The sequence below is a fragment of the Seriola lalandi genome, unplaced genomic scaffold (genome assembly GCF_002814215.2).
Source record: "Seriola lalandi dorsalis isolate HSWRI2012SDOR001 ecotype SW California unplaced genomic scaffold, Sedor1 jcf7180002054470, whole genome shotgun sequence".
In the NCBI taxonomy this organism is placed as follows: domain Eukaryota; kingdom Metazoa; phylum Chordata; class Actinopteri; order Carangiformes; family Carangidae; genus Seriola; species Seriola lalandi.
The window spans coordinates 1,411,071-1,427,569 of record NW_019525023.1 but is presented as its reverse complement, the minus strand read 5'-3'; the positions used below and the strand labels follow the sequence as shown (position 1 = coordinate 1,427,569).

The 16,499-nt window shown below is 39.7% G+C and overlaps 1 protein-coding gene across 1 annotated transcript; it reads right to left on the bottom strand.

The window, feature by feature from the left end:
* Positions 1 to 35: 35 nt before the first annotated feature.
* On the bottom strand, positions 36 to 10,432 carry LOC111658930 (lutropin-choriogonadotropic hormone receptor-like). Its single transcript, XM_023411647.2, has 11 exons — positions 10,110 to 10,432; positions 9,740 to 9,811; positions 6,851 to 6,925; positions 6,520 to 6,594; positions 5,688 to 5,762; positions 5,323 to 5,400; positions 5,066 to 5,134; positions 4,527 to 4,601; positions 2,696 to 2,884; positions 2,472 to 2,525; positions 36 to 1,851 (listed from the first exon to the last, which is right to left on the bottom strand). The coding sequence occupies exons 1-11, from the start codon at positions 10,277 to 10,279 to the stop codon at positions 702 to 704; spliced, it is 2,082 nt and encodes a 693-aa protein (XP_023267415.1). The 5' UTR covers positions 10,280 to 10,432; the 3' UTR covers positions 36 to 701.
* Between the last annotated feature and the right edge of the window lie 6,067 nt (positions 10,433 to 16,499).

Genomic DNA, 16,499 nt, shown 5'->3' with positions numbered 1-16,499 from the left:
ATAGGGGAAAATGGAAAAAAGATGTTTGGCAGAAGTAGTTGAACATACTTTTATTTTTAATTAAACATCTTATTGCAAAAATCCAGGACATTTTAAAACAGCAGTAATATTTCTCATTAAGTTTATGTGGGTGCCCCGGCCTGTCTGCAGTCTTTAAGTCTCCTGAGTACAACAATCCAATAGATGGCACTAAAACTCTAAAACAACAAACTTACATTTACTTCATTATATTCAAACTTAAAATTCATTATATTCAAACTTAAAATTTCAACCTCTATAAGGTCAGAATAATAAATATTTTCCTCTTTTTGATCTTTAATAGAACTAAATGTCACTGCTAGAAATGACATCTTACTCACCTGCTGTTTCATAGAGCTTGATCTTAATAAAGGACCATCAATGATAAGCTTTAGGATAACTTTGCAAATAAAGTGGCCTGTTTCATTTGTTCCACATTCCTGCTCCATGAAACTGCTTCTTTGTACCACATTACCTGTGGAGGAACGGAGGGTGCAGCACCTGTTGTCTTCAATTTTAGGTCTCTTGGTCCTGACTGATGAAATTCTCATTTTGTAATATAACCTGGACCACGTACAAGACAATCTCGTCACCCTGACCTAAATTTTTGAAGAAATGCCACATTTTTTGCAAGACAGCAGATGCTGCCAATATGTTCCTGGTAACATTCTATACATTGATGGTCATGTAGTTCCCTTGTTTAGAAAGCAACCTTTCCTCTTAATGTGATGGGTATAGAAGCTAAGCGAGTGAGGTTTTCTGGCGGACATTTTTTGGGTACAGGTGAGGTGTGAAGCCAGAATCTGTGACCTGTAGAAGTCGGCGTTGGCGTGGCAGCTGCTGCAGCGACTCAGCAGCACACACACATCCTTCCTGAAAGCCCTGGTGAAGATGGTGTACAAGAAAGGGTTGCAGAGGGAGTTGATGGGATAGAAAAGGATGAGTAGGATCTTTGAGTGAGACACAGTTATGAGGGGCATACGCAGGGCTGCAGAGATGGCGAAGAAGGAAATTGGCGCCATACATATAAAGTCAGTGAAAATGAGCACAGCCATGCGTTTGGCAAGCTTGGTGTCTCCATGACGAGTGGAGTGCTCTGGGTTGTGAACACTCAGGTAAATGCATATGTAACAGTAACAGACCACAATGAAAGCGACAACATTGAGAATGAGCACAGCCACCACGTAAACCTGGGAGCCCAGTGTGTTGATGTCCATGGGCAGACAGATGCTCACTTTGCTGTAACTGCTGACCCCCACAAGAGGGAGCAGGGCAACCAGCAGAGAGAAGCCCCAGCCTGCCCCCATGATGGCTGCCACATGGTGCATCCGCAGTCTCTTGTTGACATGCATGGCATTGGTGATGGTGTGCCAGCGTTCAAGGCTAATCACAGTCAGTGTGTAAACTGATAGCTCACTGGCAAACACTGTCAAAAACCCTGCTATGCCACACCCGGGCCCAGTCTGCCAGTCCGTGGCGTGGTTGTAGTACTCGTGACGGGAGTAGTGGTCCATGAAGGCAATGAGCATCAGGTAGAGCCCCATGCACAGGTCAGCAAAAGCAAGGTTACACATGAGGAATCTGGAGATGGTTAGCTTATGGTGGCTTATGAGCAGGATAACCAGAACAGCCAGGTTACCGGTTACAGCGAAAGCTGTAATTATCCAGGTGAGACAGCGCAGGAAGGGAAAGCCCAGCAGGTCCTCACAGGGGTTAAAAGCATCTGGCTTTGGGGTGCACTTGACGAAGGGGCTTTTAAGACAATCAAATTCCAGGTCTGGGTACTGAAAGTTGATGTCATCAATAAGATTCAGGCTGTCTGCACTGGGCTCTCTAAATGCAGAAGAATACAGATGGTTGAGATTACCATAAACATTGCAGAGCAATTGATCAAGAAAAACTATCAGCTTAAGGGACAGTATGGAAATTACTGAGGTGAGGGGACGCGGAATTTACATATTTGAGGAGAGCAGGGAAAGGCCCTTTAACTTGTTCTCATCCCAGAGTACCATTGTATTTAAAAAAATATATATATTTTCATCAATGGATTATGTTAATCCTGTCTGCTTATTAGAGTTCATTTCTCATTAACAAGTTTGAGAAACAGAATAGAGGTGGATGTTTATTAGTGATTAAAGCTAATTAAAATAAAGTTAAATGTGTCATAAAGTGACAGCTCTTACTTCAAAAATACATATAATATTTAGTAAATGGGGCATTTTGTTACTTTCATCCATGATTTTGTTAATTGCTAGTTATGGTACACCTCAAATTCTTTGTACACTTTTAGTTATTAATGCCAAAATGAATTGCATCGATTCAATAGGGTTGGGGAGTGTATTACATTTCTTTGTAAGGGGAAGGTCCAGAGGAAATATTTATAATGTTAATAAGGTCTTAATTTTAAAAAAAAAGTGTTGTACAGTTCCTAAGTGTGCAGTGAAGTAACTTACGTTTCTGTTTCGCTGAGATCACAAAACTTTGTGAAGTTCTTTAAGGCACTTTCCCTTTAAATAAATATAAGAAAGGAAAGGAAAAGGTTAGACCACACAAAATGTCAATAAACTCAACTGCTAATTGCCGAACTCCTGATGATCTGCATTCATTACACAGAGCTTTTGTTCTTTATGCAGATGTGAATGGATTTGTTACATCTCTGGGAGCGGTCGTCGGCTACCTTTGTTTTCGACGCCACGTGTGGAAGGCACAGCAGTGGCTGGGGTACGTGAGCTCGGCTTCCACCAGTTCAGCCAGGCTTTCCAGAGGAGGGAGGCTCTTCAGAGCAAAGGCAGAGCTGGCTTTCAGGAACCGCACCTGCCTCAACCCTTTAGGTGGGAGGGAACTCAGAGCTGTGGAGGAAACATCCCTGAATCACACACGCAGAGAACGTAGACATACATTTCAGTGGAGATTAGTGAAGTACCTACCAATAAAATAGTGTTTTCATGAGGCATTGGACTACAACAAGCCACTAGAACAGCTTTGGTCTATCTCAACTTGAATTTCATGTGTAATTTAAACTCTGTTGGAGGCATACATAGCCAGGTTTTCCCATGACAGGACCCATCATTTTGGTGTTTTGTTGATGGCGCTAAGAAATGCTGTTTCAGGCAAATGCTGCTGAACCTCCCACAGGTGTTAATTGAGTTCTAGTGACTGCGGCAGCCAAGCTCTAATTTACAGTGTTTTCATATTCATCAAACCAGTGAGCAGATCATGCTGTTTTTCTAAAGAGATGCACATTGACAACAAAAAAGCTTCATCACAGAATGGAAATCGAAATTACAATGACATTCACGACTGAATTCATTTCATCATCAAGCGAAAATAATATTTGGGAGCTACTCTGCTCCCTCATTTGATTGGATACTTGTAACCTGACATTACATAGAGGTAGCACATTGGACCCCACACAAGCAAAAGGATGACCTTTGGCATTTCTTGCATGTCAGTGAATACCACAGACACTAATTCATAACCAAGATAAGAGGAAATTTCACATCTACAAAATGGGGTTGCTTGCACTCAGAGACCTTGTGAGCTGTATGCTCCTCGGACTTGGCTGTTTGCTCGCTATAATCAGCATTCAGCAGTCCTGGCTGCCTTGTTGGTTGTTTACACAGACTGACTGTCACTGCCCTAGTGTTTATACAATAAAATGATAAACATTGTTATGAATATTAATCTTGCTTCACTGACCCAGTTCAAATGATCGCCACAATGCTGTTGATTTAAACAACAATAGATAGAGAATGTATGAATGTCCTCGGTCATATTTGACTTTCATACAATCTGAAATTTACATGTTAAATATTAACTGTAATTTCCTGTCATGATCTCTACTCTACATTATTTATTATTATTATTATTTTAAGAGAAAAAAAAAAAAAAAAAAAAAAAACTTTGACATGACATGTAGTACTTTAAGTAAGGAACTGCAGCTGTCATATCACCTTTTAAGATGACGCAGCTAACATGTTAGCAATCAGTTCCCTTTACATGCATTATAATAGCTACATAGCGATGTTAGCATTTATTTGTAGCCATGTTCCTGGCTGTTTTGTTCTCCCCCAACTTCTGAGAAAATTATCTGTCTCTTCAGCTGCTAAATGCTCCACTCTATTCATTAGCTAGAAGCTAACTTTGTCTATCGATGATTAGGTGTCTGCTGTGGCTTAAAACGACACAGTTGAAAACAGTGGGCGTGACCCAAAACAGTTAAGTTGTCGGCCATAAAACCAAAACAATTAGATGAAAGACGCTTTAAAGCTCCCTAGAACTGCAGACATGGTTGATAATTCACTGTAAGTTTGTCACTACGAACGACCCCTTTCACATACAAGTAGTCATGTGATCCACTGTTAATGTGAAAATATTGACTATGGCAGCTTTAAATGAAGGATCTGAACTGGTCTTCCACCACTGATTTTTAAGCTGACTCCTGGAAAACTGTCACAACATTTCCTTTGGTTTTATTGATATTATTAACTTGAATTAGTGTCACTTACAGAGAACTCGGACCTGTGGCTCCTTCAAAAGCATCTTCTTGAATGTAACTGAGATACTTGTTGTCTCTCAAAATTCTACAAAAGACATAAAAAAAACCACACACACACACAACTGTAACACAAGTGACCTCCGCTCCTAACTGTAGTTTTGCAGCTACCATACAACATGAAAGAAAATTATAAATGACACGTTACTGTTCAACAGTGCCCAAAAGCATTTTTCATCTGCTTTTTGTTTTCTCAATTTGACACTGAAGAAGATGAGCATTATTTTTAGACTGCAGGGTGTCTGCACATATCTCGTCCCCATCAACATTCAGCAGTACAGGGCAGAGCAAGAAAACAACAGGGCATCCAATCTTTGTTTAGTCTTACATAACGTTTGTTTACTGGTACACTCAGTTTTTATGATTAGAAAAAAAAAAAAAAAGCCTTAACTGTGAACAACATACTTAACAGCAACATACTGTATTGACCTGTTATGTTGTTGTTAGGTTAGTACTGTATGAGGGAAAAATGTTGATAATCAAAATGCTTACAGTGTGTTGAGCTTGGTTCCATTGAATGCATGAGATTTAATTTCCTTGAAGCCGTTTCTAAAGAGGTTCCTGTGAAGGACACAATGTTATAAATTTTAGTTTGCTGTCAAACGCACCTATCACCAAGGTCAGAACTGAACATTCAATTACATAAGCATATCGAGACACATCAAAAAACATTCTTAACGAATGGTGACAAATTGTTGCTCCCAGCTCCGATAATATTGTAACAAAAAGAATCTGGTTCCTGTACTCACATGTCAACAAACTCCTCTGCGATACCCTGGAAAGAATTGGCAGGAATGAAGTCGATCCTCATGTTGTCTGCCATTTCTCTGCACATGGAAGAGATAACATTCACCACTCACTCAGGCGGTTTGGCTAAATTATCAGTTAGACAAAATTATGTATATACATACGGAATATAAAAAAGAGCGGTTTGATGAACTGTGACCCAGTTGCAGTTTATGCAGCAGGGTTGGTGGCATCGTGACATTGACAGATAAAAGTAAAACTGGGTTCTACTTAAGAGTTAGAACATGAAGAACGTGCAGTTTTGCAACAAGCAGAAAGACACTAATCCGGTTTGGAAACACACTATTTTTGAAATAGGATTACTTACAGGATAACATTTGGTGCCAAGGAAGAGATAGTTGTGAAGTCTGGGAAGTTTACCATTCCTGTGTTAGTGATGCTCCTGTGAAGACAAGCAGCAGAGACAGATGATCACAGGCATTTAAGGACAAATCTTTAAAATGTCCACAAGAGAGTCGCCGATTATCTCAGCTGGTAACCTCTTAACATCCACTTTCCCTCCTTTTAGCTCCACGTTCACACTATATCTTTTTCAACCCTGTCTGACAGTGTCATACATACTCTGTATGGGCTTGTTTCAACTCATCATTTCTATTAATTTGATGTTTATCTCTATAGGGACATAACATGGACCAGTGCCACATACTGCAGCGTTTTTAGCTTTAGCTAGTTCTCAGTGTCAGACAGTAGATGTGCCTTTATACAAATACACACAGCAAGGATAACACAACCAGAGTGAAGAAAAGACACACAAACAATAATACAATACCAAGACTAATAGTCTACAGTCACACCAGCAGCTCTGTGAGGCTAAAGCCTTGAGCATTACTGCTAATGTCACCATGCTAACATGAAGATGATTGGCAGGTATAATGTTCATCATCTCATTTTAGCATGTTAGCGTGGGACCATACTCATAAACATTCAAATCGATTAAGCTTCTAAAATGTGCAAGTAAATTTGTAATACGTACTGATGCCTTTTAAAAAACAAACAAATTTGGGATGGCCACTAAATTTAATATAAAGTCACATTTGCACGATGCTCAGAGAATGAGATTGTAATGATTGACCCACCGGCTCATCGCAGGGGTTTAAATAGGGGAATAATAACAAATAATATAAAACAGAACGACTTACAAATATTCCAGTCTGGGCAGGTCGGTGAAGGCCCCTTTTTCAATAGCCCTCAGACTGTTGATATTCTGCACGGAACTGCGGGAACAGAAATGAGCAAAAATATCAGTAATTACAACAATTGTTGTCAGTCACCTTCAACAAACAAACACAGTAAAACCCATGAATTCATCAGCCGCTCTGGAAGTCAAGGATTAAACACGCTGCTTTGTAATTGAGAGACTAATCCTGCGGAACTTAAATGAAATGCCGAACACATAGCAGCTGTTCAAATGAATAATTGCTTTCATCACCTTTGAATATGATGTGTGATGGGAAGGTAAGTGTCGCTTACATTTGCGCCAGGCTGTGGAGGGAGAGGAAGGCATGTCTCTGTATCTGTGTGATGCAGTCGCTCTGGGAAATCTCACTGTGACACAAAGAAATGGCTCCACATCAGTCAACAGATTAACAAGAGACTGTAAACAAATTACTCCTGAAACGTCTCAGATTCAGCCAGCAAATAAGCAATTTTAGTCAAACAAATATTGAGAGTGACACAAGTGCTTATTATAGATTTATTTCCACACTCACTTACTTTCTTTGAGAAATAGGGCAGAGTTGATTGATACAGGGATACAAACCACAAGGGAAATATTAAAATACCACCGCCAACGATTCATACTTCTAGGGCGCAACACACGCACACACACAAACACACACACACACACACATGCACGTCTTCACCTCATGTTTGGAAAAATTCCAAACTTACATCTTGGATGCATCTGGGCCAAGAAGACTAAGTGAAGACGTTTAAAAAGGAGTACTGAACAAAGACATTTTCGGAGACAAACAAAGTCAACAAGACTTCTTGATTTGTCCTTGAACAGTTTGTTTTCTGATGACTCTCCTCTCCATCTTCTTTTTTGTAATCATCGTTTCAGACTCCCACTCTGCTGTAATTAGCAGACACTTTTCTTAGGGTTAATGTCGTTCTGCTTCCATTTCACACTAAGAAACAATTAAATGACTCCATCTGCACTGCTTGCATTTTTTTTTTCCATTTTATCCCCTCCTCTGATTGCATTGCGTATAGTGTCATAATTACCACTTACAGCTCATGAAAAGCTTTTTCACATGATCATCTAGATGAAGCGGCGCTGTGATTTCCAGCTTGGGTCATCAATGACAAACCACATGCAGCTCCTTGTGTCATTCCACCTTGACACAGGTTTTACTGGTTAACTTGCTCTAGGCTAAAAAAGATTAAAAAAAAAAATCTATAACTTCATTTAAACTTTTTGATGGAGACATAATTTGAACAAAACAAACCTGTGTAAATACTGTGACTGTGAGTATCTGAGACTGATAAGACTCGTCCCTGAGGAGCAGAACAGAGTCGAACGCACTCAGCTCAAATTGAAAATGGTTTTACCACAGGGTAACAAACATTTCATATGCGCTCATCAAACTCTTAGTGGTATATTAATTAAATGGTGGATAATGTCATGGCTTTAGGACTGAGTATTTAGTAGCTGTAAACATGATAAAGATGAGAAGTAATTATTCAGAAATTCAGATGAAAAGAGGGTATGTTTTCAGTAAGACATCTCATTCTGTTGTAATTGGATTTAGGTGAAATTTATTGACCTGATCGCCATTTGAACCAAGGAACAACTGATTACATTTAGGCAATGATATTTCTGGTCTGGTAATCCTGTCCTCAGACAATTTGTAGTTTTTACCGCTGCATTGTGTATGCACTTGTGCTGTCGAACAGTCCAGCTACTGAGACTCGCAAGCCAGCTGGTTATGAAACGACTGCGCTTTGAAATCTGTCTTGCTTTGACGTACGTGGCCTTCACTGTTTCACAGCAGTTTTATTTCTACAGCTTCCTTCTTTTCAATAGATCATGTTGGACAGAGAATATCCATGAATTCATTTTTTGTGTTGATTCTTATGTCATACATAACAGCCACATCTACGTATATTTAGAAACGTTTTTTTTTTTTTAATTGCTGAATGAATGAAACCTAATAGCTGATAATACAGAATAAAGTAAGAAGAAAATGGCAGTCATGCGTCATCATAAACATAGCACATGTTGGGAACATGATGACATAAGCATGTGGGTGAAACTTCTTTCAACTGAGATAACGTGGCCTTTTTCAGTAACCCCAGTTATAAGTGCAGTTACGTCAGCAAATAATGAAGAGTCATAAACAAATGTCAAGATACGAGCATCTCGTGAATACCTGATGTAACAGTGGAGTCTTTAGTAGTAATTCATTGGGTCATGACAAATACATATACAGTATATATAATTTTTTTTCATAATTATGGGACATCATTTTGTACTGACTGCACTTTTATTTCTAAGTCTGATTTCTGAAAATTACATATTTCTCATTTTCACAGCTCGAGAGATATGTGTCTAATAATATAACATAAGAAACTACAATATTTAATCCTTTTAAAGGACATAAAGTCTTCCAGCATTCTACAACACTTCATTATACACATACAGCATATCATACACTACTGTACTAATGTTTTGTTTAATCTTGTAAAATATGACTCTCATTATGTTGTACAATCTCCAGGCTTCTGTGGTGAGGTGTGAGAGGCAGGCGGGTGTGTGTACATGTGGCAAACAAACACTACTGCTCGATTTCTTACTGCTGCTGTAATATGCTCCCACATGTTTGGATAAATTACTTGATTGAACACTTTCAATACTGTTCTGTTGTTTCATCCAAAATGGATATTGTGGATACTCTGCACACACACACAGGCCAATAGACGGCGCTACAGGGAAAGTGTTAATAACTGTATTTGGAAGTTAATTTGCAACAGACTCAAAAGATAATTTTTTTTCCCCCTATTATGCAATACATCACATTTCCTTACAGTGGTGCCGTTTGCAGTAAGTTCACCCAAAGCACATGATAATATTACTGATAATATTGCTGTAAATGTGTATGTATATTTATTTAGAGTTGCTCAAATGCACTTGTGGTTACGTTTCATGCCCTAATTCTGTCACATTTCAAGGCAGGCATATAACATACATTTAACTGTATTAATAAGATTAAATGCATAATTAACATATTTTGAATAGTCAGCATTCGCCTTTGCTTGTGTGTTTCATCAAGGTTTCATGAAGTGTCTATCAACAGTGTGTGTCCTTAGCCCCAGCTTTGATGCAACATTAATTCATCCACTGTAAATTTGACTTACATTATTGTGATGTTGATCAGCTCCTTGAAGGCATGAGTGGGGACTTCTTTAAAGGGAAGATGAGTGAGCCTTCTGTAACAGCCAGAATTTAACTTGTTGACTCCACATTAACACACAGGGTAAAAAAGAAAAAAAAAAAAGATACATAACATGTCTCTTCAGCTTATCCATCAAAATTACATTTATGATAAGTCACATAATAAAAATGACTAAAAGTAACTTAGTGAGAAGTCAGATATAATAAGTCCCAGAAGAAGAAAAAAAGTTCATGAAGTAGCAGAAGGGCGCTGATGGGTTCAGTAGTGAATAAAGTGTCACAGATCATTCACAGGAGGATTACAGACGAGAGCTAGAAAGCTGTTTCACTTACAGTCGAGACACGGATGTTGTCCCTGCCCGAGAGGCCAGCTGAGTGTCTCTGCTGCACTGAAAAGTGTCGGCGCTGCAGCGGCAGATGGCCGGACAGGTATAAGCCCAGCAGGAGCGCACATTCAGAACACCGGACAGCGCGACCAGGAGCCAGACCGCCTGGGGAGCCATGTGTGACACCGGGCCACTCACTACGGAATTAAAATAAGTATATAAAGAAAAAAAAACTCGGAGTCTCCTCAAAGTTGAAGATAAAAAAAAAAAAAAAAAACTACTCTGGGAAACACATGCTAAGCCAAAGGCAAAAGGCTAAATAATGTCATGGGCTTTTTTTCCCCCCCACCTGCGCAGTGCTGCCTTCACGTGCTGCCGTAATTGCGACTCTGCTCTCTGTTCGGGAGATCTAACACAGTGAAACACAGGCGGAATTGCCTTTGACAGCTGAGCCCCAGAGGTGTGACGTTTAGTGGGTGGAGATCATGAAAGCTCTGGTGTTAAAAGTGATGTGGTGAAGTCACGCTGTCACTCACTTTTGTGTGTAATAAATCACTTTCCAAGGGTGGAGACTAACTTTTTTTTTTGCATTCACAATTATGGTGGTGCTATTTTGTGTTTGATAGCTTTGAGGGTTAAATCTTGTAGTAGGCTACTTATTAGCTCCATCATTAAAACATAAAAATAACAATTAATTCCCCTGTTTTAATTGTTAAAGGACCGTAACAATGGGTTTGCTCCTTTTTTTTCCTGACCATTTACCATTGCATGCTGTACATTTTTACATTTAAGGATGTGCTCTTCCTACTATTTAAAAGTTTTGTATGTGAGATTTTAAACAATAATGTAGCAGAAAATAACTATCTTGTGTGTTATATAGTGGAGTAATGGTGTCCTGAGCAGAGGTCACACCCCTCTCTATGTGTTGTAATCTGAGTTTCTCTGTTTTATGTTTTGGTAGGCGGTCTGGCAGAGCGTGCACATCAATGCATGTACATGTGCGCGTGAGTGCATGTGAGCGTGGGACCGCCCACAGGTGAGATGGCACAGTGCAGTGTTTCAGGTGAAAGCGACCTTCAAGAATTTCCTCCACTGCATCTGAAAAGGCCTCTGCCAAAGAAGGAGATGAGACGGATACAGGAAGACCGGTCATGGCGGACTATCGTGAGGCCGGTCCTAAAGGATAAGTCCAAGGCTGAATTTCTTTCCCCGTCCGACCGTGGAGCCAAAAACTGGTCTGGCTTTAGCGAGATGGAGCCTTATACATTGGTTGTGGCTTGTTTTGTTTTTTTTGTTGACTCTGTTGTACAGGGTAACTTTATTCAGTTGTGCTTCTTGCTGTGCTCTTAGTGGCCTCTTTCACTGTGGCCACTAAGAGCACAACTTTTTCAAATTTTGTTTTGTTGCCGCCTTACCCTAAAACTCCCTTCATCAATCTACACTCAATACGCTGTAATGACAATGTGAAAACAGAATTTTAGGAATTTTTGCAAATTTATCAAAAAGGAAAAACTGAAATATCACCAAATATTCAGACCCTTTGCTGTGACACTTGAAATGTAGCTCATGTGCCTCTAATTTCTCTTGATCATCTTTTAGATGTTTCAGAGTCCACCTGTGGTCAATTCAGCTAACTGGACATGATTTGGAAAGACAAACACTTGTTTATATAAGGTCTCTCAGGTGACAATGCACATCAGAGCAAAAACCAAGAGGTCAAAGGAACTGCCTGCAGAGCTCAGAGACAGGATTGTGTTGAGGCACAGATGTGGGGAAGGCTACAAAAAGATTCTGCTGCATTGAAGGTTCCCAAGCGCATAGTGACCTCCATAATTCTTAAATGAAAGAAACATGGCACAACCAGGAGAGCGAGTCTGCCTGGCCAAACTGAGCAATTGTGGGAAAAGGGCCTTGGTAAGAGAGGTGTCCAAGGACCTGATGGTCACCCTGGCTGTGCTCCAAAGATCCTGTGTGGAGATGGGAGAAACACTTTCTGAATCCACCATAGTATCACATGCACCTCAGCAGCACATCCCACTTGATAAATGAGCATGTAAAAATCCCTAAAAGAAAACACCATTTCTATTTTTAAAAAAAAGCATGTAAAAGATCTACTGTATGTACCATTTAAAATGACAGAAATCAAAGGTGATGTTAGAGAACACATGACGTCACCTCTCTGCTGCTGCAGCTGTGTTTTTACTTGTGGCCTGGCCTACTGTGCGCTGCAGCTAACTGTGTTTTTATGTTGACTCATAAAAATATGAATTCACATGGGGAGTAACTCTGAAAAGTGTGACTTTCAGAAATAAAGTTTACTTTGTTGGTAGGAGGCAGTTCGTTAGTGTTAGGAGAGTGGGTTGGTTCCATTAAAATATTCCCAGTCAGTGCAACACTGAGTGTGTGGAAACTAATGGTACAACCAAATCTGCAATTCTGCAGTAACAGGTGCAAGAGCCCCATTTAACCATATCCATGGATGAAAATGCTTCTGTTTGTTTTTCCCACTGGTTAACACTTTTCACAGGGTGGCTTGTCAAACTGGGAAAAAGGAGAGTGGGAACGAAAAACAGCTCAAAACAGCAACAACACAAATCCAGCACAACCTTTTTGCAGTGAAACCACATGGACTTTTACACCACCTTACATCACATGACACAACACAACAACAAGCCTACGTCCCATTTACAGCACTTTGTCAAACGTAAAGCATCGTTTCACCAACATCCGGAGCTGAATCTCCTCTGCTGTCAGTGACCCTGACCCCATTTATACAGCTTTCCTATCCTGCCCCTCCACCCTGCCACTGTGACCCATGTCAACAGAGCAGCAACACCTTCTTTTGACTGCTGCTGAGTAACACACACACACACACACACACACACACACACACACACACACACACACACACACACACATGCTCAGTTCCCTGGAGAGGTTACTGCCCAGTGCTGTTTACCAAGACTCTCGAATTCCTTGCCAGCCTCTCTGCCGAGCACAGTGTCAAGTTCCAGTAGGTTGAACCCTGTAGAAGAAAAAACACACTGACAGGGAAAGAGAGACTAATTTATGCAAGCGGAGCCTTATGAATCAGCCAATGTCTTCACGCAAACCACCACGCTGTGCATCACGTCGCACCTAGAAGGTCACGCGCAGCAGGGGGCAGGGGGAGACGTTCAAGAAAAAAGCATAAAGACACGATTTCAATATCCGAGTAACAACACATTAAAATTTCATAATTGCTTGACAGAATATTCTAATAGCTGCGCTGAGTTGATTGTTGGATTACTGCTGCTTTTTAAGCGTTAGCTGTTTGGATCGCACAGTTTTTTAAATAAATTTGTAAAAAGAGTGAAAATGTTCTCAGAGTCACATTTAAAGACAGAAATTATTAATAGTCACATTCTCTATTCAGTATTCAGCAATAGATGAATGCCAAATAAACAACTTGAAGTATTCTGATATTTAATATAAAGAGCTGGTATTTGAGGTCGAGCCTCCAGCTCTGGACAGATTATGAGACAATGTGCCCCTGGACACACACATGTGAAAGGCTCATTTTGCTTCTCTTTGTGGTCAATTTATCTTTCCTCTTTTTTTTTTTTTTTTTGCATCTCTTTTTGGTCGTTTTTGAACTCTGTGCGGTCATTATTTTTTTGTTTTTCATCTTTGTGGTCATGCAGCAACTCTTTGTGGTTGTTTTTTTTTTTTTTCCATTTGTCTTTGTGGCTGTTTTGTGTCTCTTTGTACTTCTTTCTCATTCAGTTAAGCTTGAGGCAGGTGAGAACGGCACCTTTCAAAGTGTTGGTTGTCACATTGGTGACAACAAATGAAAAATACATGATGAAAAAACCACATCACAAGTTTGTCTGGTTTTCAGACACTGTCTCCCTGCTCATTTTGGTGCAGTTTCCTTTCGGTGGCTCAGATTACATTCGCAGACCTAATGAGCTACACATAGAGTACAGCTGAAGAGGACTGAGGTCATGTTTACACCGAGCAGGATCAGAGAGTTTTACTCTAAGGCCATGTCCACACTTCTTGCAGATGAACTTTAAAACACTTTTTCTCCTCAGTTTTGACCTTGCTATTGTTTTTGTGCTTTTATGTTCACAGCAGAGAAAATTATTTGAAAATGCTGGTGAACGTGTAAAACCCTTGACATGTACACAGTAATGACTCGACTCCACATTAGTAGAAGATGGACTAAATCTTTTTTTAGAGCAACAGAGGAGCAGATGAGAACAGGTGTCATTCAGACCTGTGTGAACAAGGCGTAACAGACTTTAGGTGGGATTGTGCCCCACGCTGTCACCTTCGCTTGCTTTCTAACTGTACGTCGTTAGAGGTTCCTTTTTTAGGGACAAGGTTCTTCTTACCTCTGGGTGGAAGGCTGTTGACCTGTCAGCATCCCGCTGGTTATCAGGGCACACAAGGAGAGTGTGAGAAACACAGCACAACCCAAGATGACGTGATACAGTACGACATCACGCAGCATAAAAAACAGCGCTGCACAGTCTATCATGAAACAATGGAACGCAACATGAAACACAACTCAACATGGAATTACACAAAAGGAGCACAGACATCAGTAAAACACATCGGGGCTGAGTCAGAACAGGCCTGCAGTCATTACTGAAAGTGGTGGAAGCAGCAATTGGTGTCAAATGCTGTTTACTTGTTATTTCCACATATAGTGACATTTTCCAGGGAGCGAGTTCAAGAGCGAGCGCACATCAGTGTGGCATTTGAGGTAATTGGCAACGGGGGCACCTAGTGTGTTCTGAGAGTCCCTTTGTTTTATTCTTCACCGAAGCCGCTGTTCAGCAGTGAACGACTTCCTTCCATCTGTCAAACTTAACAGTCATCTGTAAGTTTTGCTGTTGCTAAATAGCCAGTGTTGGTATTAACAGCTGTTTACTTACCAGTCTTGCCAAGAGCTTCAGCCATTCTTGCATCGTCACGAGACAAGAGGTTTTATAATACGTCCTTTGAGCAGCGATACGTCTTCAGGTCACACTGGATGCTTTAGTGAGTTAATTAAAAAATGACGAGACAGATCGACTGGGCTGGAGCTAGCTGGTTAGCATGCTAATGTCAGTAGAAGAGAATAAGGGACAGAAATAGAAACAAAACAAAACTGTTGCTTTCCCCCGCTGGAGACAGAAACTTGGCTAGTAAAGTAATGAAGTTTGATGCTGAACTCACAATGTTCCCTTTAGACTGGTGAGTAAACAGCTGTTTATGGCATGTTATTGGCAATAGCAAAACTTACAAATCTTTCTCTAAGCAAACTCCTTTAAAGATTAGTGTAAATTTTGCCAATTTAAATTAAACTTAAACAATTCTTTGTTTATTTGCAATTGATAGTTTGATCTGAGGAGAATTAGCTGTCTCTGCAGAATCCTCATTGTTGATTTTTTGAGAGCCAATTTTTTTTTTTTTGCTATTATTTCCTTGATAAGCTTCTGGCTGAAATGATTATTTTGTCCAAATTAGTCAGAGGTGAGTGAGTTTTAGAAAACAACCTCTCAAAGTCATATAAATGAGCTCAAACTTAAACTGTAATTGAACTTGGTGTAACTCTGCACTGCAGCTCACTGCACTTTACCGTATGAGCAACTTCGCCCCAAACGGCTCAGGTTTACTCCATTTCATTTGACTCTACATTCTTAGACATGAATTATTTTAGTTCTTACTGTGCTAATTTTTTGTGAAGTTGTGTTTGATCAAATTGTTTGAATTTTTTCTGTCAAGTAATTAATACAAGGTTGTATTTATTACTTACAGAAGTACTGTAACTCTGCAACCTTCATCATTTTCATCATTAATAAGTCTCTCTTAATATTTTCTTTAATAATCAATTGATAATTTAGTGTATAATATGTCTTTCTGACCCAGTCAAAAAACCCCAAAATATTGAATTTACTATCAGAAAACAAGCAAATATTCACATTTGAGAAGCTAGTGCTATTTTTAAATGATTTAAGATGATTAAGCAAATATAACATTTATTGTCAATACATTTTTTTGCCAACTGTCTAATTGATTAATCAACCAGTCTTTTCAGCTATCGAGTAGAGGGTCAAAAACAAGTTTCATCTTGACCATGTCTGTGAGTTCCTCTAAAAAAGCTGAAAAAGTGGGCAAATTATTTTACTGCTGGTTGTACTCTACTACAGACTACATATGCACACTCCACTCTTCCTTTCGTCTTCAGTTGGTATTTCTTTATCTTGTTCCTTGAGTAACTTTACACTCTCTTCCTGAACTTACAATACTTGCTGATAAAGTTGACATTTCTGACATCTCCCTCCGTACCTCAGTTTATTTTATTTCACAGTGGACGTTCAAAAGTGTATTTGTGCATTAATTCATAACTTCAGCCTATGTGTGA

Excerpts from the sequence above, each read along its gene's own strand:
- LOC111658930 (XM_023411647.2), bottom strand. The coding sequence starts at position 10,279 with ATGGCTCCCCAGGCGGTCTGGCTCCTGGTCGCGCTGTCCGGTGTTCTG. Across the intron at positions 6,595-6,850 it reads CTCCACAGCCTGGCGCAAAT|TTCCGTGCAGAATATCAACA; the intron begins GTAAGCGACACT and ends CTGTTCCCGCAG. Across the intron at positions 1,852-2,471 it reads GATCTCAGCGAAACAGAAAC|AGAGCCCAGTGCAGACAGCC; the intron begins GTAAGTTACTTC and ends TTCTGCATTTAG.